The following is a 27,781-nucleotide window of genomic DNA, read 5'->3' as shown; positions in this document are numbered from 1 at the left end:
TTTTGCGGGGGGGTGGGGTGGGTTAATGTCATCTATAGCTGGCAAGGATACTGCTAGTGGAAGATTCATGCCATGGAAGAATCATGCTGTGGAATTTTCTGTCGACCTAACAGGAGCCGGTACTGTAGATGTGGCCTTTCCCACAACAGAGAAGCGCCTCCATGAACCTGGGGCTTAGATTGCTTTGTATACAGTCGTACCTTGGAAGTCAAACAGCTTAGTTCCCGAATGTTTTGGCTCCCGAACGTCACAAACTGTTCCGGTTTGCAAACTATTTTTGGAAGCTGAACGTCCGACAAGGCTTCCGCGGCTTCTGATCGGCTACAGGAGCTTCCTGCAGCCAATCAGAAGCCGCGCTTTGGTTTTGGGACATTTTGGAAGTCGAACGGACTTCTGGAACGGATTCCGTTTGACTTCCAAGGTACAACTGTATTGTGTCCTGTACTCTGTTTAATACAGCATAAATATTGATATTTTTCCTTTACTTTCTTTATGAGAAGTTTTTATCTAAATGAATTTATGTTACATATTGTTTAAATACACTTTCAAGGAGCATTCGTCCGTAAATACTGATGATGTCATCTTTAGCCTTTAAAAATAAATAAATAAAATACATTTTCAATTTATTAACAGGATGCAAATGCAATAAAGAAAATATTTAATATGAAGAAAGCAGAAATTGAGCATTCCGAACTGACCAAATCAAGTCTCCGAATCAGGTACCGTGGACAGAATGAAAGTTACTCAAGTTTTCTCTTTACTTTAGAAAAACAATCTACAGAGAAATATTAGCTCACATTAACTTATGTTATATATTATAGTATTTGGTTTCAAATATCTCTGACCCTAACTTGTGGAGAAACAGCTGGATCTGGAAATCATACAGCCAGTTTCTTCATTTGTTAATGAACATAGATTTTCACAACAGTCTGATCCATTGGAAAGGTTTGCATTGGGACTCTGCTGAACAGGCCAGACACCAAATGCCCCATAATCAACTTATCTTGACCTTATAAATAAAAAAAATTGTCCAGTAGCACCTTATAGACCAGCTAAGTTTGTTCTGGGTACAAGCTTTCGTGTGCATGCACACTTCTTCAGATACACTGAAACAGAAGTCACCAGACCCTTATATATAGTGGGAGGGTGGGGTGGGGTTTTGGTCATCTGCATACTATCTCATTCTTTTTCCTGCAGGACTAATTGTAGTCTCCTCCACAGGTTTACCATACCCATTGAGTCAATCACCCAGCTCCTACTACCCTTCTGAGAAAGAGCTTATACTGCACACAAAAGCTTATACCCAGAACAAACTTAGCTGGTCTCTAAGGTGCTACTGGACAGTTTATTTATTTATTTAGACTGTGTCAGACCAACAGAGCTACCCACCTGAATCTTATTTTAACCTTGTTTGCAGTTGATGCTACTGGGGAACATCTGTGCCTCCTCTTTCCAAAGGATTATATTTTTGCCTAGGCCTAGACTTTCCACAACCATAGAAATTCAGCCTGTGCTATCTAGAGCCAGTTTAGCCTGACCTCCATCTTTGTGGCGATAAGTCAGTTCAGTTAATCTCAGTCAGAAGTTTGGTGACCACCATGACAAAATCTTCATGGTGCATTACAGTAGAGGACGTATTCCCATGTTTCCACAAATACAGTGTGATGTCCTGTGAACACTTGGTAGGAAATCCAATTGATACTGGTAAGACTTCCAAGAAAACATACAGAATATTGGGCTACAAAGCTGCTGGTGCAGAAATTTCTGACATAGCTCACTTTTGTAATTCCCTTCTGCTTCAAAACTGTCCATTTGAAATTTTTAATATGAATTTCTTTTTGTTGCAAAATTTTGACGTGAGAGCATGAAGGCCCCAAAGCTCATGTACCTCAAGAGTAGAACTTGTCATTCAAATTCTTTAACATCCCTCTTTATTAATGCTGTGCAGTTGCTTGCTTTTTGATTATATGGTAATGACAGGAATTTTCTTCAGTTTTTCTTGTATATTTTTCTTCTTTGTGTCTCCTGCATATATTTCAGAGCTTAAAATACTGTACTTTTTAACTACTTATTGTGTTTATGAACCTAGAAACCTTCTCTTGTTGCTTTTCTGCAACACAGTTTGCTTGAGAATTGACCTTGACATGGCCTTTTGCCTCTAACACAGGTGCTTTTATTTGGTAATACATTGCACTTGGATGTGTAATTCCTTCCAGTTTGAAAATAGCACAGTTTTAGACGACTTTGCTTCTACTGTATGTTGGACTAAAAATGGAGGCTGCAGTTTTCATTGTATCTGCTTTGTGCGTAATTAATGGGAATAACCTCATAGTACAGATGAAGAAACACTTTTAGCAATAGATAGTGGCTCCTAAAATGCATTACTCTCACCTTGATATGAAGCTCAGTAACATTTAGCATAACCCTTTTCACTAAAATGTAATGGCACAACCCTTTTTAACTTATATTTCAATACTTATTCTGTAAAAAAAACCTTCATCCTAACTGTATATCATCTTGGCTGTCTGGTGGATTTCTTTTTTTCACTTTCTCTGGCTTGTTCATGCTTCATAAAGGACTGCAAATTTGGCTGCTTCCAAGCTGACAGGTCCTTCCTCACAGGGTAAAGGCAGTGTTGTCGATGACAGAAATGCTGCTAATAAATATTATCGGTGAGTACTTATCTTTGGGTGTTATTCAGTTCATCCACTTTTTATAATAGATTATGTTGGTTGTTTTCCTCCAATCTCTAAATCAGAACGGTCCATTTCACTTATATGGGGAAGAAAATTTTAGAAATTAAAAATAAGTAATGAGCTTGTTTGGTTCCTGGAAATATTACAGCAACCTCTTTGTTTTCCTAAAATCGAATTACGTAGAATAGTCTGTAGATGAAAATACTCAGTTGCCAAAATATACTTCCACAAGTCAAAACAAGAAAGAGTTTTGTGACTCCTTAAAAGAGTAGCAAAATATACTGTGCCATAAACTTTCATGGACTAGCACCCAATTCATCAAATACATATAGTGTAATCCTCAGGGGTGTGTGTGTGTGTGTGTGTGTGTGTGTACATGTGTGCGCACGCACACACACACACACACACACTCACTGGTGATAGTGGTTGTAAGCAGCGAAGGAGAGAACAGTGAAATGCAAAAAGAACTCTCAGTGACAAATTCATTTAAAGCAAGGATGGGGAACCTGTTTCTCTCCAGATGTTTCTGAACTACAACTCCCATCATGCCTGACCATAGACCATGCTGACTGAAGCTGATGGGAGTTAGAGGCCAACAACACCCAGAGAGCCAAAGGTTCCCCATCCCTGAATTAGAAGCAAAATGTTTGTAAAATAAGTACAATGACCCTTCTCAACAGGCAGTGATATTTGATTACCCAAGTGCATAAGAGCTTTGTTTTATCAGACCAGAAACCTTTCTATTCCAGCATTCTGTCTCCCACAGTGACTAACCCATAAGCAGGACTTGGGGCAAAGAGCCCTTTCCTGATTTATTCTTAAGGAATTATTGTTTTATTTGTATGCAACGTTAAGCAAATTTCTTTCTTCAATTAAACAAGATTTCATTATTTGGATAAAACTCCTAGTAGAGAACCTTGGCAACTCAGCAGAGCCTAATAGTTTCAATTTCTCTCTCTCTCTCTCTCTGTGTGTATGTTTTCGAATGATTTTGAGCGGGGAGAGGGGGTTTCCTTTACATAATTTCATTTTATTTATTTTATTAGTTTTATATACCACCCTTTGTCAAAAGATGTGGGGATGGTTCACAAGATAAAGGCACAAATAAATAGTCAAAACAGAAGCAACAAAAGAAGAACACCCCCAAACGCATTTCAAAGCCTGTAGAACATGAATTGGCCAAAGGCCTGGTTGAAGACGAATGTTTTCGCCTGGTGCCTAAAAATATATCATGAAGGTGCCAGGTGAGCCTCCCCGGGGAGAGCATTCCACAAACGGGGAGCAACTGCAGAAAAGGCCTGTTCTCCTGTTGCCCCCCTCCAGGCCTCTCTGGGAGGAGGCATATGAAGAAGGGCCTCAGATGATGAACTCAGGGTCCAGGTTGGCTTATATGGGGAGAGGCACTCCTTGAGGTACTGCTGTCCTGGGCATTTAATGCCAATACAGTGGTACCTCGGGTTAAGTACTTAATTTGTTCTGGAGGTCCATTCTTAACCTGAAATTGTTCTTAACCTGAAGCACCACTTTAGCTAATGGGGCCTCCTGCTGCTGCCGCGCCGCCAGAGCACGATTTCTGTTCTCATCCTGAAGCAAAGTACTTAACCTGAGGTACTATTTCTGCGTTAGCGGAGTCTGTAACCTGAAGCGTATGTAACCTGAAGCGTATGTAACCCGAGGTACCACTGTAGTATTGTAAGACAGCAGCATTGCACATCTCAAACATTTGAGTTTCAGAATATTTTCTTACATTAAATAATTCATAAGTCACAGCGTATGGAATGTATAATAAGCTTAAAATATCACTGCTTTGAGAAAACAGTGTATCAGCAAGACAGTTCTTCCCATATAAAGCGTTTCATTAAGTTGACATCTTACAAAGCTGCAGTCTTGTAATCTGCCTACTGCTGAGCCTAGTTCCGCAGCACGAATGCATGATAATTAAAACTGCTTTACTAGTTTAATTATCAACTGCACTTTTAATCACAATTAAAATTAGCTTGAGTTTATTTTCAGAAGAACTCATGGGCGATAAATCTGAAACATTAGCTGGAAGAAAGCTGGTTCATAAATTTAAATTCTGTCACCAAATTCATATAATGTAAAACACAAACACACACACACACCTACACCTTCTTCTATATGCTTATTTTTATTGTATCACTTAGATAAAAGCTCCTGTTTTAAATGTAGATTTATTCTTCCTCTCCCTAGGGAATTTTTCATTCAATAGCCGTTTTGTTTTAAATCCACAGTAACAAAAGAGCTGTCCAAGGAGATCGTTTATCAGCAATAACCATGGCACTGCAATATGGATCTGAAAGCGATGAAGATGCTGTTTTGGCTGGTAGGTCAATATCTTTAGGAAAAGGTCATTTGTGGAGTTCCTAGCCCTCCTGTCCTTTCAGATTAAAATGGGTGACAACCTTTTAGGTTAGTATCTAATAAAAGTGCATGTTGGACAGCCCTCCACATGTTGTTGGACTAGAACTCCCATAATCCCTGACCATTAGTCATGCTGACTGGGGCTGATGGGAGATGTAGTTCAGTAACACGTGGAGGGCACGTCCCTAAACTACATTAATCCCAGGTCTATTTTGAACAATCTAGTGCATATTAAATTTAAATCTTACATTGCTTTGCAGGAAATACCTACGTTTAGACTTTCTCATCTCAGGAATGAGAGAGCACTTACCGTAAATTTCGCTCCAAAACACGCACTTTTTTTGCTCCGAGAAAGTAAGGGAAAATGCCTGTGCGTGTTAAGGAGCGAATGCACGGATCAGAGCCATGGCTGCCGTCAGTCAGGCAAAGCGGGAGCCACTTACACGCTCTACGAGGCTCTCACTTTGCTTTCTTTAAAGCGACCTGGAGCCAGGAAGGAGGGAGGGAAGGAGAGCCATAGCAGCAAAGCCGGCAGCAGCCGCTTACACGGGAGGAGGGACAGACGCTAGCAAAGGTCTGCGCGCTCTCTAAACAGAGCAATGAGGCTGCAGAGAGACGGCAGGAAAGATAAAATTTAAGCAACCAGCAGCAAAATAAAACCAACCTCGAGCTCTGAGCCAGCGCAGTGAAAACCAGGAAGTAAAAAAAAAGGCTGGGGAGGGCATGAGGGAGAGGGGAAAACTTCGCAAATCCCCCGCGTCTCAGCTGATCGGCTGGGATGGAGCAGCTTGTTTTCAGGCAGGATAGATTTGAGCATTGTCTGGGTCCTAGTGCCCCTACCGCTTTTTTGTGCTCCATTCTATTGCTGCTGGTGGCTGCTTATCATTCAGGCTGCAAGGAGGAGCACTTTTACACAGCTAATGGCGAATCCCCTGCAATCCAAGTCCTCCTCACTTGCTCAAATCTATTCCGCCTCAAAACAAGGAGCGGAAGGAAAAGGCTGCAAACTGTTAAATGGAAAAAAAACCCAGGCACAGGGCAAATACCTTAAGTATACCTTTAAAGCAACAGTGCTCTTTCCCTCCCTCCTCCCCGCGGAAAAGCTCCTTGTCCCTTGAGTTCTTTTCCTTCCCTCCCCACTTAAAACGTGGTTACAAAGCACGGATCCACATGGATCCTCAGGATTTTTGCATTGGGCTACCCCAAACTCACTGTCAGATCACATGTCTGTGGCCACAGCATGAACCATAAAAATCATACATCCACTGTTTCATTTAGAATATTTTTTCCTCGTTTTCCTCCTCTAAAAACTACATGCGTGTTATGGTCAGATGCGTGTTATAGAGCGAAAAATACGGTATTTAACCATGCCTCTTGTTCTCTTTAGAGTAAATATGCTAAACTATCCCCTCTCACCCAATTGTTCTGCTAGTGTCTCCGTGCCAGGCCCGGATTTAGGTTTGATGAGGCCCTAAGCTACTGAAGGTAATAGGGCCCTTTATAGGTCCAGATGTCCTTTGTCAACAACAAATTGTCACTGTCTTTTGTGTTGAATAGATGTGTTGAATATACGGTAATTTATGGACCTAATAGGTATCTAAAGCCATTTGCACATAACAAAGCATGTAGTTTATCAAAGTAATTGTTGAAAAGTCCATGCAGAATGTAGACACCCTATATATAGAAATGAGCAAACCAGTGATGGTTTAGGGAGCAGGCTAGCAGGCAGGGCCCATTACTTACATCATAGGAGCTTACACAACACAATACACTGTTGCTGTATGTGGATTTTATTTTATTTGTTTTTTATCTTATATATTGGAAATGTACATCCAGGTTTTTTTTCTTTACATTTTTTTGAGGCCCTCAAGAGAGTGGGGCCCCAAACTATAGCTTGTTTAGCTTATACGTAAATCCAGCACTGCTCTGTACTGACTCTTTTCATTCTTCTTTGTCAGTTTCATAATTTTGGTTCCTGTATTTCAGCTTTATGGAGCTGAGAGGTATATAATTTTCACAGAACGTAGCACAAAAATAACTCCTCCCTAATTTGCTTATATTATTGATATTCCCGTATCGATGGTCAGTGGCTGTTTATATTTTGCTTCTCTTACGGCCATAGCCTTTTCTTCCACATGAGTTTATGTTTTTTAATTTTGATTAGGGCCAGCAAAGACAAATGTGGGTAATGTGGCAGGTGCTTTTTGCATTTCTTTCATCATGGTTTCCTGCCTGGTTTCTTGAAGCTGCCACATTCGTAGATTTAAGGTTGTTTCCACATTTCCTGGATTTGCCTGTATTGGTCCTTTAATGTCCAATCCTACCTGTAGATAGTGAATGAATAAGTAACTACCTGATCCTTCCAGCCAACTGCAGATAAAACTGTTTTGAAGCAGGAGAATCAGCAGCAGATATCATAGGAAACCTGTAAGCTCTCAGTCTCTTATTAGAACTATGAAACCAGCCAGGTAGCAGAAAGTAGTTGCATTCTTCTTTGAGCGATCCAGTATTACCTCATTTACTATTTAAAACAGATAAAATGATGCTGAAATTGTGTAATTGTTTCTCCCCGTTTCTAGCTGCTGCCCGTTATGAAGAAGGGGAGTCTGAAGCCGAGAGCATAACTTCATTTATGGATACTTCCAACCCTCTCTATCAGCTTTATGATATAGTTAGGAACTGCAGGAACAACCAGGGTCAGCTCATATCAGAACCCTTTTTTCATTTGCCTTCGAAGAAAAAGTATCCTGACTATTACCAACAAATCAAAATGCCTATTTCATTGCAGCAAATCAGGTAAAACTGGTGCGGCATAATGTTTGATGGTTTCAAATACAGCTTATTTACCAATCTTAAACCATGAGTCAGCTCTTCTAATGACTGTACTGTATTTGATAGATTGTATGATTTTACCTAAATCCTATATGTGTGTATGTACAAGATTTTAAGCTCCTTGTTTTAGCAGTTGAGAGTGAAGAGTCTCTTTACATATTAAACCCTTGGAATGCCAGCATAATATCATATATAAGCTTTAAGGTGATCCAAATAAAGGTAGATGATTAATTCATAAGTAATCACATTACCCTTCTTTCACTTTAGCCTCAATTATGCTTTAATCTACATATGAACGATTGAGATTTGATAAACCGAAATATCTCTAGAAGTACAATTCACCTGATTCTTTTTCTAATACATTTGTTCATGTTTGATCACAGTAAGGATCTGACTGTTTATTTTCAAGTAAAGCTCTAGTGTTCACATATGGTTAACATGCCCATTCTTTAGTTTTCATGAGACGTTCAGAGCAAGCATGTGAAGAGGGCAGTGGGGTTGTGAATATGGCTGGACGATACCAGCTTTACAACATTGCAGTGTATCACCAACCAAACATTGTGATAGAGTGAAACATTGCAATGTTGAAAAGTGGAGGGAGGAACAAGCTGCATCAGGCCCTGTCCCATGAGGTGCCGGGGTGAAACCAGCGGCGCTCACTCAGGGGCAGCGGTGGTTTCACCCATGATATACCATTGGGGGAAGGCGCCATCATGCTTTGGACCTCAAACCAGTCCAGGGCGATGTATTGATAGATTGCCCAGGCCTAGTTGTGAACCATGGTCAAGTGATCTCAGCTAGAAGTCTCAGTGTGATCTGAAACCCTGCACTGTCCGGTTCCTGATCACCCTAAGTTTTCTAAGCATACGCCTCCAAAATATACTTGGGAAGATTGGGGCTAAGCATCCAGGATGGGAGCATGAGAGGCAGGGGCAGTGTGTACATCCTCATGACAGGTTGTTCCCTCACCCCCATGCAGGGCATTTAAAATCACATTTCAAGCCTTCTAGTGTCAGGAGAGATGTTCCTGTATCTTGATTTTGTCATGTGCTTGGGAAACATTAGAATTATTTCTTTTTCTTTTCTAACTCCTCCGGCACTAGCTGAGGAGGGAAGGGGGGGGGACTGGGGAGGATATTAATTCAGCACTTTTAAGTTAGTAGATTATGTTTTATTAAAAAAAGTAACAGGAATTGTTGCACCAGTGAAATGGGACTGATTATCTCTTCTACAGAACAAAACTAAAGAACCATGAATATGAAACTCTGGACCATTTGGAATGCGATTTAAACTTGATGTTTGAAAATGCCAAACGTTATAATGTCCCCAATTCTGCCATTTACAAGAGAGTACTGAAAATGCAGCAGGTTATGCAGGTAAAACTTCACACTCAAATAGCTACGTCTCGGGGGTTATTTTTGTAGGAGCTAGCATTTGGTGCATTTATATCTGCATTGGCACACTGCTGTGATAGTAATTCTTCTTGGTGCTATTTCTGTGTTTAAACTCTAAGCATGATTCTATATGTTTCCGAATGAGAGTTTTTAACTGATAGCCATATGGCTGGAAATACAAATGAATATTCTGGATGAGAAATGAATCATGCTAAACTAATTTTCTGCACTGGTAATCTGAAATCAGGTTTTTGAAGAAGACATTGTATACAGCTTTCAAGATATATGTATTAAGAGTAACTGATAGCTACTAAGACATTTTGCAATAGAAGCTTAGATGGAAGGCTTGCTGTTCTGGAATAAGCTTGATTATTTAGATATTCTGTGTACAGTATATAATATTTTGCTTTATACATGTAACTTGAATGGCTGGAAAAAATCTTATTGCTTTCTATTGATGCTACTACTATATTACTGCATTTCAGAATGAACATTATCTCTGGAGCTGTTAAATATTCATGCATTCAGGGGACAGTCAGTGGATTGAATTTAACTCTAGGGATTTGTTTTCTTCCAGGCAAAGAAGAAGGAGCTAGCCAGAAGAGATGATATCGAGGATGGAGACAGTATGATCTCTTCTGCAACATCTGATGCTGGAAGTTCAAAAAGAAAAAGGTATGCATTTGCTGTTAATAATAATTAGTAATTATTTGATTTAATCTTCAGTTATTTAAAGCCAGTTATGAGCTGTGTCTTTATTGACAAGGTGATCTATCAAATATGTAAATATACAGTTTGCCAAAAAATAATAATATTATACCCTGGTCCATATGCTGAGGTGATAAGAAATTTTAAATGTGATATTTGACATAGGTATTTTATCTAAATATTCCTATTTTCTGTTAAAAGGTACAATACCATATAGATGGATAAGGCTGCAATCAATCATATGCACTTAGCTGGGAATATGCCCCATTGAACACAATTCTTACTTTCAAGTAAACTGTTAAATCAGAAAGAAAGGTGTACCTATTAAGGGGTTAGGGTGTGGTTGGAAAATGCTTTACTTGATTGTTCAGGAAACCTCTAAATGTTGGGATCCTTTGAAGACCCTAGGAGGTGGGACGGGAGGCTTCATACTTCCATTTTACTCTCTTTTCAGATAATACTGGGAAAGGTTCTCTGAATAATATGACTGTGAATGCAACATCACAGTTCACTTTTGAGATTAGTTTCACCACCATTGCTTTGACTTCGTTAGCTTAGCAGTTCCTTATACCCAGTGCTTTTTTTCTGGGGGGATGGAGGGGGACGCATAACCCTAAACATTTTGTGAATCTAAGTTTGGCCACATTGAAGGGCAGTATTTCAATATGAGTAGGAAAATGAACATTTTCTTTAGAAAAAAAGCACTGCTTATACCAGATCATTGTGCTTGAGGGAGGGAGAGGAAATTCATTATATTAAATCAGGCTTCCTCAACCTCGGCTCTCCAGATGTTTTTGGCCTACAACTCCCATGATCCCTAGCTAGCAGGACCAGTGATCAGGGATGAGGGGAACTGTAGTCTCAAAACATCTGGAGGGCTGAGGAAGCCTGTATTAAATCTTTCAGAGCATGACTCTTTAAAAGTGTTCAATATTAATCTTTGCAGTATTAACAGTTTTTCTATTTGTAGCACCAACCAGCCTGGTACCTGGGTGGTCATGAAGCAGAGAAATTGTAACTCAGAGATCAGAGATTGCTCTGCGAAACCTCACTGCAGTCATCTATAACCAGGGGGGAGGCAGGCACTTCACAGAGTGATTTAGGAAACCTCTCCGTGAAGTGCCTCTCCCCCATGTTACATCTTGCTGCCACTCCATTTAACAGAGCAGTGGTCTGTTTCACAGCAGCAGTGATCAACGAGAAGGCGGTGGCACTCATCTGACCTCCTGTCGCCTGTGTCACTGCTGCTTACTGCGAGGTGGAAGGGTGATGTTGACGTTGTGCAAGCGCTCCTGTGCAACCAATCCCGTGCTCCTGTTTGCGCTGCACTGACCTTGCACTTTCCCCTCTACCTCCCAGTGAATAGGAGGTCATGTGAGTGCCACCAGCTGCCTCTGCGTAATGGCTTGGAGCCAGGCTGCTTGAAGGAACACCTTTCCCCAGGTATTCCCACCAAGGCTTTTAAGATCTTCATCCGATACCTTTCTCCAGGTTTCCCTGCTTAATGTGGTAATGCAGGCGTCTGCCGGGGAGAGGGCCTTTTCAGTGGTGGCACTTCATGTATTCCATGCCCTCCCCAAAGACACTTGCCTGGTGGCTGTGCACCAGGTGAAAAGCTTCCTGTCCGTCCCTCCCACCAATACCTTTATAATAGCCTTTTAAAGGTAGTTTTGGTGGTAATTTAGCTCTCTCAGTCAAGTTGCCCCTTCGGGCTTTGTGCTGGTGTAAAGTTTAAGCTGTTGTTCTATACCAGGCATGTCCAACCAATAGATCACAACCTATCAGTAGATCCTCAGCTGATCCTGGTAGATCATGGGACCCTTATCGATCGTGGGATTAAATAAAGTTTACCAAAAGCTACCAAATAAAAGCTGAAGAACTCTGGGCAATCCTCCACAAAAAAAGGCTCAACAACTCTGGCCAATCCACCCACCTCACGCATGCTCTTCCTCCCTCCAATGACAAAGGGTAGATCACTGCCAGTTTTTTTATACTGGGAGTAGATCACAGTCTCTTGGGAGTTGGATGTGCCTGTTCTCTACAGTTTTAAATGTTTTGTAGTGGATTGTTGTTGTTGTTGTTGGTATTATTGGATTTTTTATTATTGGTAAACTTCATTCAATTTTGAATTTAAGAGGCTGTGAACCCCTAGAGAACATAGGTGCTAAAATTAATAAATAAGTATTCCCCCCTTTCAAATCTAACAGCAAAAAGAACATAAAGAAGCAGCGAATGAAAATTTTGTACAATGTTGTTCTTGAGGCACGAGAGCCTGGCACTGGCCGAAGACTTTGTGAGCTGTTCATGGTGAAACCTTCCAAAAAAGACTATCCAGATTATTACAAAATCATCTTGGAGCCAATGGATTTAAAAACAATAGAGCACAATATCCGCAGTGACAAGTATGTTGGGGAAGAGTCTATGATAGAAGATATGAGGTTAATGTTTCGAAACGCAAGGCATTATAATGAAGAAGGCTCACAGGTACGTTCTCAAGAAAGTTCAAACCAGATTTGTATAGCTGTCACTCATGCATTCCTCTGCTTATGCTGATATTTCATTAAATGAATTTCACAGTACTGTATGTTTTGGATTTCTAAAAGTATGAGCTGTTTATATGCATGCTCCTTGCTTACCTTGTAGAATATGTCCATCTCCACATACAAAAGAGCAGAAATGAATATCTGTCCTTAGCCTTTGGGTGAAGCAGCCTCCAAATATTATTCAGACTCACCTTTGGGTGGCAAAGGAAACCATAAAAAACATACCATGATCAATATGAGACCTTGAGATGGAGTGGATTATAAGACCAGAGAAATGCCTTTGCATAATTTGCGAACTATCAATTAGTGGTTTCCAGATTGTGGGTTGGAGATATTTTGTGTGTAGTTTTGCCAGGATGCTAAACAATATTGAGAAAGTGGAGCACCAGGAGCTAATAAAATAACTTCTTATACTGATGAACCAGCAATACTGGGATCTGGCATGCCAGAGATAAACTCTTCCCTGCCTTTGCATATATAACCTTATAGTTAATCCATGGAGCTTCCCCTGCCTTTAAGAGAGGCGTGTGGAAGAGAGGGTTGTGCCCCACTTAGGTGGCTCATTACATATTCCGGAATCCAGTGCATTTATGGATGACCTTCTGCCTAATGGCAAAGATGGCCCTGTTCCTACATCTTGTTTGTGCAGGGATAGAGCTTTCCCTGCTGCTATGTGAATGTTGTAGGTCATTCTAGGTAGGCGCTTTCGGTCATGTTAACAAGATTACCAAATGCACTTCCTCATTCTTAATTAGAACAAAAAGTAAAATCCTAATAGCCATTTGCTGTTTGTTATTTATAAATATTTTCATGATGAATAGGTTTACAATGATGCTCATATCTTGGAGAAGATTCTTAAAGAAAAGAGGAAAGAGCTGGGACCTCTGCTTGAAGATGATGAGGTTGCTTCCCCTAAATTGAAATTAAGTAAGGAACTGTTGTAAATTCCCAAGCCTGATAAATGAAATATAAAATGTTAACAGATTGCAGTCTTATTAAGCTGAGTAGTTTGCAACATTTCATCTGCTTCTGAAATACAGACTGAATTTGCCAAAATATTCTTTAGATTTTAAAATATAATTGCGTCCTGAGCAAAGGTGTCCTAAACTGAACTGTCTCAGAGCATTTGTGCCAAGAAAGAGACAGTCTGCCCTGAATAGGGTAGAAGTGTTCAAGCACTGTTCTAAGCTTTTGTAACATGAGAAACAGTAAAAGCTGAAATGTTGTTAGATTTGGGGAACAGCATGAGAAGTTAATATATATTTCCCACATATGCCTCTGGCAACATACCTTTCTTCTTTTTCTCCCCAGTTTCTAGATTGGTACTGAGCCATGTGTTATTAATAGATGTAAAGTACTTTGTGATCCTCAGCAAAAGTTGCTGCAGAAATATCATGTTGTTTTCTAAAAACAACAACACAGAACTAGCAATAGAGCAATGGCCCTTACCATTACCACTAAAGGAGCACTGATTTTGTACAGGAAGGTTTTCATTTTGTATTTTTGCACAGTGCAAGGCCCAAATCATTCTGTTTTATTACTCCACTGCTGGAGATCATATGGTCGGTGGGGTTATTTTTTGCAGATTTTTTGTGTGCTTCCTTGTTTTAAGAGACAAACTGTATATCAAAGAAAAAAGAACCGAGAATGCTTGGCATACTATGTATTGTTGACTATGGGTTGTAAGAATAGTAAGAAGTATAGAAGTATCTAAGACCAGCACATATACAGTGTTTGAAACTGAGATATGAAAGCTAGGAGCTGAATGGTACCTTAAACCTAGGTTATGGGTGCAAAAACGGAATGTCTAGGCACGCTTTTTTAATGACAAGAACGCAAAGCTGAAAATGAATGAACTGCAGCTTAAATATTATGTTCATTTTTCACATATTCTTCCCTTGCCCACCCCCTAATATTCTTAAGAGGGTTTCTTCTCCAGTCTTCAGAGTAGCTGGAAGTGGGGAGGCAGAAAAAGGTCTTCCTTTCCTTCCACTCTGCAGTTTTAATATGAAATCGTAAGCGCAGTACTGCACTATTACCGTAACCTCTTGCAATTGGTAGCCCTGTTAGCTTCTGGGGCTGTTTTGCTAAAAACTTTAATGGTTTTGCTGTGCAAGATGTTTATTCTGGGATTTGAAAACTACTTTAAATAAATGAAGAATGTTTTCTATGCAGGGAAGTTTTTTGTGCTGGGACTAGCAGTTCCTGGCCATGATCCAGGGTTTCCAGCGTATCTACAGGGCAGTGAGGAAAAGAGGCCTCAGCATTCTTTTCTGTGTGGTGCTCTGTGTAAGGTTATTATACGGAATCTCCAGGTGCACGCACAACAGTTCTCTTTGTTAAAGCCCTGTTCTAACAAAGTTTTGAGAGTGTGCCTTTTGATTTTGACATAAGCAATATGAATATGTTACGTGCTGCTTGGGAGAACCTGTAGCCTAGCCTTATTTCACGTGACTCTCCATCAGTGGTTCTCAACCTGTGGGTCCCCAGATGTTGTTGGATTGGTACAACTCCCATCATCCCTGAGCTCTGGCCTTGCTAGCTAGGGGTGATGGGAGTTGTAGTCCAACAACATCTGGGGACCCACAGGTTGAGAAAGGCTGCTCCAGATGTTCTGAGTCCACTGTTGCTCTCCAGATTCCTTCTGCAGAACACTTTTCCATGGGGTGTGTGTGTGTGTGTGCGCGCGCGCGTGAGAGAGAGAGAGAGAGAGAGGAGCAGACAGAGAAATTCTGATGCTCTCATATTGTTACGAGAGAAAATAAAAAGCACAAAAGTCTTGAGAAGGGGCTATGATGTGATAGACACCAAATTGCATGTGTCTAATGTTACATGAGATACCTAGATTAGTATTTGAGTAACTGAAGTCACAAGAATGTTGGCTTTTTTTGTCTAGCTTTAAATGTTGTTCCTCTAGGTAGAAAGACTGGCATCTCCCCTAAAAAATCAAAATATATGACTCCAATGCAACAGAAACTTAATGAAGTATACGAAGCGGTGAAAAACTATACAGATAAGCGAGGGAGAAGGCTTAGTGCAATTTTCCTGCGGCTTCCATCTCGATCGGAGCTTCCTGACTACTACCTGACAATTAAAAAGCCGGTTGATATGGAGAAGATCAGAAGTCACATGATGGCCAACAAGTATCAGGACATTGATGCCATGGTTGAAGATTTTGTAATGATGTTCAATAATGCCTGCACTTATAATGAGCCAGAATCCTTGATTTACAAAGATGCTCTGGTGCTGCACAAAGTTTTGCTAGAAACTAGAAGAGACATAGAAGGAGATGAAGATTCTCATGTCCCAAATGTAACACTGCTGATCCAGGAACTTATACATAACCTTTTTGTCTCTGTAATGAGTCATCAGGATGATGAAGGCAGGTGCTACAGTGACTCCTTAGCTGAAATTCCTGGTGTTGATCCTAATTTTCCAAACAAGCCACCCCTGACTTTTGATATCATACGAAAGAATGTGGAAAATAACCGCTACCGGAGATTGGATTTGTTCCAAGAGCATATGTTTGAAGTGCTGGAGCGGGCAAGGAGAATGAACCGGTGAGTAAAACTTTACCTTTATCAACCTCTCTAGTAACTTAAGTTACTTGTGCTGGATTCAGGTAGGTAGCTGTGCTGGTCTGACGCAGTTGGGGGAATTTTTTATTTTTTTTAAATTGTCCAGTAGCACCTTAGAGACCAACTGATAAGTGTGCATGCACATGAAAGCTTGTACCAGAACAAACTTAGTTGGTCTCTAAGGTGCTACTGGATTTATTATTATTATTATTATTATTATTATTATTACTAGTGCTTGTGACACACCCCTATTACAGTGATCACTGTTGCCAGTGATACTAATACAAGAGTCTGTAAGTTACTAGTGTGGGATTGGACTCTTATTATAGGGGATGAAATCACTTTCCATTAAAGCCTCATAAATAACTTTTGTTTGTTACCTTCAATGTTTAGTACCTTTAATGTCTCAGAAAGGTATTTCTTCAGAAAGGTACCTTCATTGATTTTGCAATATGTAAGTATGTTTTTAGTTAGTTAAAAGCCAGATGATTATGTAACATATATATACTAAATAGCGCTACACTTTTTAGAGAAGTGTAAAAAAGTAACTTATATTACTGCATGATATGAGAACTGCAGATTTTGAGATGATATAGCAGGCATAGGCAAACTCGGCCCTCCAGATGTTTTTTGGGACTACAACTCCCATCATCCCTGACCACTTGTCCTGTTAGCTAGGGATGATGGGAGTTGTAGTCCCAAAACATCTGGAGGGCTGAGTTTGCCTGTGATATAGCAAGACTTTGGCCCAGTGGAATTGTCACAATCTCTAGCCAATTAAACCATTGTTTATTGTCCTAAGAATGAGCCGTGTGCCCCTGCACTTTCAGCTTGCCTTTCCCTCCTCCCCTTCTGCACTTCTACCCTGGCTTACTAAATCACACTTTTCCATGACATCCAAACCAGGGTCAGGGGGGGGAAATCAGTTGCAAACAATGAAATTTCTTTTTTTTTTTTCCTGACACATTCATGCTTCTTCTACAGTTACGTTGTGTATGTTGTCATTTCATGCAGTTTCTCTTTTCTTTAAAGGACGGATTCGGAGATTTATGAGGATGCAGTGGAACTTCAACAGTTCTTTATCAAAATCCGTGACGAACTCTGCAAGAATGGCGAGATCCTGTTGTCACCAGCCCTCAGCTACACTACCAAGCATCTTCATAACGATGTCGAAAAAGAGAAGAAGGAAAAGCTTCCTAAGGAAATGGAAGAAGACAAACTCAAAAGAGAAGAAGAGAAGAGAGGTAATTGTACTTAATTTAAATGGCTGCACATTGTCACTCTTCATTTAGCAGATACTCACTGAAAGGAGACATAGGTGAATCTTCTCCAGCATTATCAGCATTGCTTGAGAGAGGATGGGCAGTATAAGGATGAATTCGTGAATGAGCTGATTTGTACATTTGTGTCATTCAGCTCTCTTGTTTGCCTTGACACGCTCTGATGGAAGACAAGGAAAATCCCAAATTTACAATCTACCCTTCTAGGTCATCTTCCCCAGTAAGATACCATCAAATGTAGAAAAGTAATTGGTCAGATGGTTGCCAACATGTGTATTTCCTACACAGCCATCACTGAACTATTCAGATGTGCTTGCCCCTACGTGTAATTCATTCATGAGGGAAGTACTGTTCAGCAGAGCTCAAAGCTGCCAACTCAGCTGGTAAATTGCAAGTCTTGCACATGGTAAATATATTGTCAGTGTAGTGATTGTATTAGTATCACCGGCAACAGTGATCACTGTAATAGGGGAGTGTCACAAGCACTAGTAACTTATATACTCTTGATATTATATGCATGTGAGCTGGGAGCTTTTTAAACAGTAATATGCATTACTTCATTTCAAAATGTGGTAAGCCAGACCTGCTGCACTTGGGGACCTTTACGCTCGTGTTGCTATGTGGGGCCCTAGACTTCTGCCCAAAGTCCTGATGGTACAACTGGCCACAGGCCCCCTTCCCACCTTGCCACACCATTTTGAATACACTGCCAAGTCTGAAATGCTTTCTTCCTGCTCATTCTCCCCTCCTCACCCCTCTTTGGAGGCCCATTTCAGTGATCAGGGCATGCTTCTTGCAAAAACATTCCTCTTTAACCAGGCCTTTGGCTAATTAACACCCAGTACCCTTTTAAATGCATTGTGGGAGAGTTGTTTATTGGTTGGTTTTTGTTTTTGTTTTGTTTTATTATGTTTTCTATCTTGTATTTTTGTGATGTGAACTTCCCTGAGAGCTACAGATGGACACAATACAAATTTATTATTATTATTATTGTTATTATTATTATTATTATTATTATTATTTGGGGGGGATGGAATCTGTCTTACTCCTTGTGTGGCAAGAATAGCGCCTTTCCCTTGCATTGCATGATGATGGGGGATATTGCTTGATATGGCTGGTGCCAGGAATTTTTTCTAAAAGGAAATGGTCACTCTTTACAGGAAAGATTCTTGGTGTGTAAAGTGTTACAAGGCGAGCAGTCCTGTGTTTTTAAACTGACTGTAAGTCATTCCCACTGTTTTCTTTTATGTTGAATAAGAAGCTGAAAAGAGTGAAGATTCTTCTGGAGGAACAGGACTGTCTAGTTTACACAGGACATACAGCCAGGATTGCAGCTTTAAGAACAGCATGTATCATGTTGGGGATTATGTGTATGTTGAACCCGCAGAAGCCAACTTGCAACCTCACATAGTCTGCATTGAACGACTGTGGGAGGATTCGGCTGGTAAGAAAGACTGTCTTCTTAATGCCGGTGGTTGCAGCTGTCCTATGTCCTGTCTTATATCCAGATACCAGCTCCTGTAAACATAGTACATATTTCAATAACTGGTAATAGAACCACTACCGTGAGATTTCCCTAACAAACTGATAGATTATTGAAATAATTCAATGCAAGGACAGCACTGGCTGATTGTAGGGTGATCCCTAACAATTCATTTCGTGGGACACTGTAGCCAATGACACGGGTCACGGGTCGTCAGCTGACACAGGTGGGAGTAAAACTTTTAGGAAGCGGGTCCATTTCCCTGAGTTTTTCTTCCTGCCTGATACAGCAGTACGAGTGGACTAGAGAGGCGACAGCTCTGCTTCATTCTGACTAGCTTCGCCCCCAGGACAACTAGTGGAAACCTTAGGGAGGAACACAGGTGGTGGTTGTGGCTGAGCTACAAGCGCAGAGCCATGCTATGCCCAAATGCCTCAAGGCCACATCTGCACCCCAAGCATAGTGCGACACCTCTCACTAAGAACAAAGAGTCACGTTTCTCTCCCCCCACAGCACTGCTGTTGTGATTGCCATGTTAACTGGTGGCACAGTCACCTTTCTGTTCTGTGCAGCACGAATGACAACCAGCATCTCATCCTTTCTCAAATGTCTTATTTTGTGAACTTCAGTTTTCAAAAAATTAAGGGTTGCGGTCTGTCTTTGATTTGCGCAATCACAATATGCAAAGAGAAACTGTCCCACAGTTTTGCAGGTCTAGACTTTGAAATGCACTTCAGACACAAACTAGTACTATCTCAGCCATTTTATCGCCACAGAAGATCCGCGGATCAGTTTATAACTTCTTATAGTTGTTTTGTATCACAAAACTTTCTTGTTTTTAGGAGAAAAATGGTTGTATGGCTGCTGGTTTTATCGACCAAATGAAACATTCCATCTTGCAACCCGAAAGTTTTTGGAGAAAGAAGTATTTAAAAGTGATTATTACAACAAAGTCCCCGTGAACAAAATTCTTGGCAAATGTGTGGTCATGTTTGTTAAGGTGAGAATAGGCTAGATGTTCTGTTATGTATCTGGATGAACACTATGCTGATCAAATATTAGCATTTTGTTGTGGTAGAGATCGTTTTTCTGTTTTGTTAAATTTCTCCCCATCATGCCCTCTTCAAGTAGTCAAATGCTTATCAGTTGGGAAATAAAATGAGGCCACTGAAAGATAAGGGAATGATTTCTGTACCCTTGGGTGACTACCTAGGTCTGCAGGTCTATAGAGCATGTAAAGTAGAGAGGAAAGGCATTTGTTTAAGAACCTCAGAGCAACCTGGTAGGAACTTGTGGGCTTCCAGATTCACAGGACATTGGTGGCCATTTGAGCCTGGACACTGCTCCAGAAAACACCACAAACAATGGCTTTTGAACTTACGTGTTTCTGCAAGATGAGCTATTTTTTTCTGAATGATTATTTTTCCCCATTGACTAGGAGTATTTTAAGCTATGCCCAGAAAACTTTAGAGATGAAGACGTTTACGTTTGCGAATCACGTTATTCTGCAAAGACCAAGTCCTTTAAGAAGATTAAATTATGGACCATGCCAATTAGCTCTGTACGATTTGTTCCTCGAGACGTGCCCTTGCCTGTGGTTCGTGTTGCCTCGGTATTTGCGAATACAGACAAAATTGATGAGGAAAAGCACACTGAAATGTCTGAGGATATCAAAGTGGGAGACCACACCCTTAGCCTTGAAAAGGTATGCATGTTTGAAGAGCTGGCCATTAAATGCTTTGACTTTTGTGCTTGTCTGTAGGTATTTTAAATGGTTTATCAGTTTAGGAATGAATAGCTGATGCTTTTACCTGCTTCAGTTCTGATTTGTACATGGGTCTCCCATATACACATCTAACAGCCACATGAAATTACATGGGGAGGTCATTTGGAGGTTTGGGCTAAAGCATCACCGGTATGTGGATGACACTCAGCTCTACCTCTCATATTCAGGAGAATCCCCAGAACTGTGAGGGAGGGAAAGGAGTCAGGATTGTTCTGTCTGGCAAGCTGAAAAGTTTGCACCCACTGATCAAACAGTGGCCATATTGCTATGCTGAATGGCATATTAAAGGAGATCCGGGGGTCTGGATGTCACAGTCCCTGCTTATGCAAGTAGCTTCTGGATGAGGCTGAGTACCTAACGTACCATTTTATTTAAGAAGAGTTGCACAACTTTCCCCATTTCTTAAGTCTGCCTTTATTTTACAGGACAAAGAAGATGTTCCAGTAGAAATGGCAAATGGAGAACCTGGGTGTCACTACTATGAACAGCTTTGTTACAATGACATGTGGCTGAAGGTTGGGGATTGCGTCTTCATAAAATCACACGGTCTAGTCCGACCGCGAGTTGGCAGGTACCCTTTTTCTCTATAAATATAGTTGCATCATTGAAAACTGATTCAGGTCTTTCATGTACAAAAGCAAAAGATGAATAAAACCGTAAAGCAATTGGGGGAAATGGCTCACTTTTTGACTTGGCAATTATCTTGGGATACTCCGAAGCAAATCTTTTTCTGTTTTTCAGAATAGAAAAAATGTGGGTAAGAGATGGAGCTGCCTATTTCTTTGGTCCGATCTTTATACACCCAGAGGAAACTGAACATGAGCCAACTAAAATGTTCTACAAGAAGGAAGTGTTTTTGAGTAACTTAGAAGAGACCTGCCCCATGACATGCATTCTAGGTAACCAAATAGTATTGATGTTTTTTGCTATAACTTTTGTGTTTTGAATGAACAGTACAGTTGGGGGCTGGGGGAATCACTCCAATTCTATCATTTCCATTTCTTTTTCATGTTTTTGCTATGTTTCATGTTAGGCTATGGTATAAAACCTGAGTATCTAGTACATAATAAATTCTGTGTGATAAATTTATTTGGGGGTTTTTAAGCCCTTTTCATTCTTCTAGAACTAGTAACAGAGGAAAATAAATGTGCTTTGAAATCCAGTAGGTTGTTTACTGGATAAGGGCATTCTCATTGTGTTGTGTATGGCCCTTGGCAGTACTATGGTCATCCTAAACAGCAGCTGCTGCTGCTGGCTCATTCTACCTGTATCACATTATTGCCTACTTTACTAGAAGTATAAAGGCTTTGAACAAAATAATTAACTAGTCTTGAATGATGCATACAGTTATTTTAAATTTTCTTAAGTGAATGGTTTTCTTGTTCATGTGAAATTAAATTGGCTCTGTTAAGTGGAGGAGAATCCGTTCAACTTCCAAAACGTTTGAAAATCAAATCACGGCTTCTTACTGGCTGCAGGAAGGTCCTGCAGCCAATTGGAAGCCGTGGAACCCCCGTGGGACGTTCGGCTTCCAAAAGAACGTTCGAAAACTGGAACAGTCACTTCTGGGTTTCGATCATTCGGGAGAACTAGGCTGTTCGAAAACCAAGGTACGATTGTATTTGTCATGAAGAGATCCAGCAAGGAAGCACTGTCCCAGTCCAGCAAAGGAGAGCCATGTATGAATGCTGTCATCACATCCATTTAACTTCATGGATGTGTCAATGTGCATAGGAGATACATTCCCTGCAGGAGTCACATGCAACATGTGAACTGGAATGAGGCTTAGGTGTTCCATTGTAGGCTATGTGTGATGAGTCAGTATATTGTCATGAACTTTTTGGTGGTTTAAAATATGCAGGCCTGTTAACAAAAAATCGCTTTCAAACTGTTAGTGTGGAAAACGCTGCTACTTTATTTTTCTCTCTTTCAGGGAAGTGTGCTGTGTTGTCTTTCAAGGACTTCCTCTCCTGTAGGCCAACTGAGATTTCTGAAAATGATGTTCTCCTCTGTGAAAGCCGCTATAATGAAAGTGACAAACAGATGAAGAAATTTAAGGGATTGAAAAGGTTTTCTCTTTCAGCAAAAGTAGTAGATGATGAAATTTACTACTTTAGGTACGATGTTTTTGCTTTTAAAGCATTATCAGAGATAATGGGGTAGAGATCTTTAAGTTGATTGGACTGTAGGAAAAAATGTCCTTTATAAAAAGTAGTGGTATAAACTGAAGCATCTTCAGATCCATTGAACATAGAGGGCCATTACCTTACCAGGAAGCTAGCTTGGCTGTTCCAGAAATCCAATTTGTATTGGGTCCAGGAATTAGAAGGGTCTCAGGTGTACATCCTGCCATCCCCCTCCCTCCGGCCAAAGCAATAGCTCACAACAGTATTTTAAATAGGCAATGGTGAACTTGAATATAGTCATTTATTTTCTGCCAATATGTATTTCTTACTTAAAATATCACTGCACAAAAATAGGCATATTATCATTTTAGATAAGGGCTGTAGAGAACGACATCCTTTTCATTGAAGGATTTGCAATTAGAAAAATTGATTTCATTGCTCGAAAAGTTTAACATTAGCAAACATTTTAGAGTTGGCTACCAAAGCCATTCTGTTCTTTGTGGTGTGCACCTACTGCATGGAAGATTTCTAAATAATTATTCTGTGCAGTTTCAAAATTGGGTTCAAACAACAGTTGCTTACCTTTTTCAAACATGCCACTTATTTTTTTTAATATGTTCCTACCTCTTCCTGATGCAACACTTACTGTAAAGCAGAATTTAGGAATTATGGGCCAGATTCAACTAAGCTGTCACCCTAACGGAAACCAGCATGAGTCCCACTAGTGCAACAGGATATTCTTTCCTCTCCTCTCCACCACTCTCCCCAAATCTTAGCAGGGTCAGGAGACCCCCCCTCCCAGAACAGGGTACAGTGGGGGGAGAGGAGAGCTTGTTCCAACAGCATAAGTGTTTTTGCTTGGCATACAAATGGATCCCCCTTAGTGTGGCGTTGAATTCTATCCTATGTTGTACAGAGAGGGGTTTTATTCATATGGAATACTTTCTTAGGAAACCCATAATTCCTCAGAAGGAGCCATCTCCCCTTCTGGAAAAGAAGATTCAGCAGCTAGAAGCCAAATTTGCTGAGCTGGAAGGAGGTGATGAAGAGATTGAAGAGATTGCAGAAGAGGAAGGTGAAGTTACAGAAGCGCCAACGATGCCTCAACTTCAGAGTCCTCTTTCTAATGAGTTGGATATAATGCCATACACTCCTCCACAGGTAACGTCTTTTACAAAATCACATAGTTGAGACCTTTCCCTCCTCCTCTTCCTCCTCTGCTGAAAAGATGTGTGCTTTGGCTGTAGTGAGCTATATACCAGAAAGGCAATTTTCAGTGTTATTTTGCCAATATACAATTTATTTTCTTTTTAAAAGAAACTGCTTGGAGATCTTCTATCAAATGCATATTATTATATACTTTTGTAAAATGAATTAAAATATACTGAGAACAAATAATTTTGTAACTCATGTGATTTCAAGTTATGTCTTTCATTTAGTGCCATTTAATGCTGGGGAAATTGTGATTTGTGGTGCAGCAACTCATATAAATGAAAATTTTTGGGTAACCAAATAAGAAATAAGTCGCTTTTGGATTGTTTGCAGTTTCTAGAAAGTTCTAAAAGTAATTTGGAAGAATATTAATTAATGGCAGATATACTGCAGTGCTGCCCAGGTTTTGTAAACCCTAGAGGCAACCACCAATTCCTAGGTATGGCAGCCATCTTCCCAGATTTGCCCACCCAGATACTCTTGCCTCATTGACAGTGATCCAATACAGTCATACCTTGGTTTTCGAACAGCTTAGTTCACGAACAACTAAGAACTCGAACTTCGCAAACCCGGAAGTAGGTGTTCCAGTTTGCGAACTTTGCCTCAGAAGCCGAACATCCGGCACAGCTTCTGTGGCTTCCGATTGGCTGCAGGATGCTCTTGCAGCCAATAGGAAGCTGCGCCTTGGTTTCCGAACGTTTTGGAAGTCGAATGGACTTCCGGAACGCATTCTGTTCGAAAACCAAGGTACGACTGTACCATTATCAGCTTAAAAATATGATCATGAAGACAAAAAGGTCAGAAATTGAGGATTAGATTCTCTAGCCTTCACTTTCTAACTTGAGAATTTTCTGTTACGCATTTATGACCATAGGTGTGTTTTTTTCTCCATAGTCCACTCCCAAGTCTGCCAAGGGCAGTGTAAAGAAGGAAGGATCGAAGAGGAAGATCAACATGAGTGGTTACATTCTATTTAGTAGTGAGATGAGAGCAGTTATTAAAGCTCAGCACCCAGATTATTCATTTGGAGAGCTCAGTAGACTTGTTGGAACAGAGTGGAGAAACTTGGAAGCAACCAAGAAAGCAGAATATGAAGGTAAATTAAAGGTGTAAAGATGTGAAACCTTTTTTCCCTTTCAGAAAAGACTCTGTGTCCTTTTGAGGGCAGGCAACTTATATTTCTGTCTTTATATATTTCTGTCTTTAAATATATAAGCACTCACCCCATAGAAACTTATAATACAATAAGACAGGGGTTCCCAAACTGTGGGCTGCAAGTTCCATACAGGTGGCCCATGGCATGTTGACGCTAAATATTCCTACTGATTTTTAATGGTATTTTATTGCTTCTTTTCTTTTTCTTTTCTTTTATTTCATTGCATTGAAGTTCTATGGAATGCAAATTATAAGGCAGTAAAATACAGCATAAAGATACGCTACATTGTGGCATTTAGCACACCACATTGAAATTACCGCAAGAGGCAGTAAAATCATTAAGTGGTCCATCAACAATTTTCAAGTGGTTATTGGGGGGGGGGGGGGTTGAGAACCACTGTACTTGAGGGAATTGGTAGTGGTGATGATGCCTCTGAAACAGACCGACTGAGCTGCCTGCTAGAGAGGAGCCAGGGGCCCAAGAAGAAAGTCATCTAAGGTAGGTATCTTCAACCTGTTCAGACCCAGGACCCACATCTAACCCAAACATGTATTTGGAGACCCACTCCTTAATCTTTTACCATATGTTTCAATGATAGTAGTGCTCCTGTTTGCAACCTAACTTGGACCAGACTGCGACCCACCAGTGGGTCCCAACCCACCAGTTGAAGACCAGTGATCTAAAGGAAGCGAGTGGGCTTAAAGAGGAGAGAGGAATAGGGAGAAGGAGAAAAACTGGAAAGGAGAAGTAGCAGAGTGAAAAGTTGAGCAGTGGATGGGAATTGTAGAGAAGCAGGTTTTGACTAATATTAGCAGTGCAAGCTGCTCAACAGTGGAACAGATTGCTGGAGGGGTGACCAGCTCTCCCCTTTCTGGAGGTATTTAAGCAGAGGCTGGACAGGCATCTGCCAGGAAAGTTGTAGTTTCATCCTGGATTGAGCCAAGGAGTTGCACTAGATGACCGCCAAGGGCCCTTCCAGTTCTATGATTCCTATAGCCAGGAGCTGCAAGAGTGAAGTTCCAATACTGGTTTCAGATAACTAGCCCAGCATTTAACATCAGGGCACTAGTACATGCTGCATAGTGAAGATACACAGAAGCAAAATGAAAGGACTACAGAGAGTTCAAAGCAATTAAAGAAGTTTAAAGCAGAGCAGAGAAACGTGTACTTTGTCCTTAATAAATCAACTAAAATACTTTTATTAGAATGTCTTTGCCTACTTAACCCAAACAGATGTTCTTTTGTTTCCCTACCTCAAATTGTTATTCTGCTCCCTGAGCAGCATAATAATATAGCCAGCGTATAATAATCAAGCTCTTTCATGTACTCACAGGTAGGTTTTCATTAAAGCCTGCATGTCTTTTGCAGGATGTGTGTTTCCAAATGTTTATCATCCTAAACTCGTAGGCTAGAATGTTTTTCAGGTATTTATTGCAGCATTAGAAAAGAAAATTTAGGAATAATTATTAAGCTCTGAAGACGATACTAAGTCATTTTAAAGCAAGTTTGATATTCAGACTAAATGCTGTTGGTCATTGGATCTCACTTTCCTTTATCGTGGACTTGTTGTATCATTCCTTTGCAGAGCTAGAATGATAGATGGTTCCATTTCATTTCCTTTTTTTCAAACTCTCCTTCCTTCCTACATGTACTGACACATAGAAATGTGGACACGTTCAGGCAATCATATCTTAGTTTAATAAGCCAAGATATGAACAAGTTGCTTGGCTGTTCCTGCAGTCCCTTTCCACGAATGTGCAAGGCAGAAAGTCTCCTTGACTGAAGTTTCACAGCATGCTTGTATTGGAAAACTATGTTTAATGGGTTCAGAACAAGCTAGAAGATAAAGCCATGGTTCATTTTGAAGCTATTAACCATTGTTTCCCATTTAACCTACAGCGAATGGAATAATTCTTTGTTTGTTCATTCAAACTGCAAAGGAACTGATTATACACCCATGAGCTTGTTCATACCTCACTTTATTAAGCTGAGATACAATTTTTTGAGCCAGTGCAATGTCTCTGACATTTTTCAAAGCAATAATGTTGAGTTTCCCTTTAAACCATGCCATTTTGAAGTTCACTCCTATCCATTATGATTATATCCCTTTTTATTTTGCTTGGGACTACACTATAGTATTGACATCCATGCTAAAGTTTTCTTAAGTATTCCTACTTTGGTCCTTTATAATTTGATTACAAATTTCTGTTCTCAGACTGACATTTTATCAGCCATTTTTGTCAAAAGGCAGATTTTTCTTTCTTTGTAGATGAGGGCATGGATGGAGATAGCAGGCAAAGCAAAGTTGTTTATTTTGTTTTGTATGTTTTGTTTAAATAGATTTATGGACAAAAGGGAAAGTATCTGGTATGAAGCTGCATTAAAAATTAGAAGGAATTTTCTTAAGTGCTTTTAATGAGCATCTTAGAATAGACTCGTACAGGGTTTATGTACTGAATAAGTGCCATTCAGTAAGCAGTGAAAATGGATTTTAATAGAACTTTGAGCTTTAAACCACTACAAATTCAAAACAGAATGTTTAAGCACTAAACAGTCAAAAGCTGTGCATGACAAACTTCCCTGATAAGCAAAGTAATTAATAAAT

General features: G+C 40.2%; 1 protein-coding gene across 29 annotated transcripts in view; it reads left to right on the top strand.

Annotated features, from left to right (window-relative positions):
* The window catches only part of PBRM1 (polybromo 1), a 56,341-nt gene that overhangs the window by 14,388 nt on the left and 14,172 nt on the right, over positions 1 to 27,781 (top strand). For 11 of the 29 annotated variants that reach the window (XM_083488846.1, XM_083488851.1, XM_083488847.1 and 8 more), the window contains 18 exons: positions 634 to 719; positions 2,577 to 2,672; positions 4,949 to 5,040; positions 7,658 to 7,874; positions 9,145 to 9,286; positions 9,882 to 9,979; positions 12,220 to 12,496; positions 13,377 to 13,482; positions 15,473 to 16,115; positions 17,166 to 17,377; positions 18,672 to 18,857; positions 19,739 to 19,896; positions 20,335 to 20,601; positions 21,108 to 21,253; positions 21,424 to 21,581; positions 22,616 to 22,799; positions 23,759 to 23,969; positions 24,915 to 25,116. In XM_083488846.1, coding sequence (XP_083344972.1) covers positions 634 to 719; positions 2,577 to 2,672; positions 4,949 to 5,040; positions 7,658 to 7,874; positions 9,145 to 9,286; positions 9,882 to 9,979; positions 12,220 to 12,496; positions 13,377 to 13,482; positions 15,473 to 16,115; positions 17,166 to 17,377; positions 18,672 to 18,857; positions 19,739 to 19,896; positions 20,335 to 20,601; positions 21,108 to 21,253; positions 21,424 to 21,581; positions 22,616 to 22,799; positions 23,759 to 23,969; positions 24,915 to 25,116 — 3,481 coding nt within the window. Of the gene's footprint in view, positions 1 to 633; positions 720 to 2,576; positions 2,673 to 4,948; positions 5,041 to 7,657; positions 7,875 to 9,144; positions 9,287 to 9,881; positions 9,980 to 12,219; positions 12,497 to 13,376; positions 13,483 to 15,451; positions 16,116 to 17,165; positions 17,378 to 18,671; positions 18,858 to 19,738; positions 19,897 to 20,334; positions 20,602 to 21,107; positions 21,254 to 21,423; positions 21,582 to 22,615; positions 22,800 to 23,758; positions 23,970 to 24,914; positions 25,117 to 27,781 lie in introns of all 29 variants that reach the window. The other 18 variants (XM_083488845.1, XM_083488843.1, XM_083488841.1 and 15 more) reach the window with 3 other exon arrangements.

Source organism: Podarcis liolepis (genome assembly GCF_965112155.1).
Source record: "Podarcis liolepis genome assembly, chromosome: 2".
Classification (NCBI taxonomy): Eukaryota; Metazoa; Chordata; class Lepidosauria; order Squamata; family Lacertidae; genus Podarcis; species Podarcis liolepis.
Note: the sequence above shows the minus strand (reverse complement) of the source record. Positions and strands in the feature narration are given on the sequence as shown.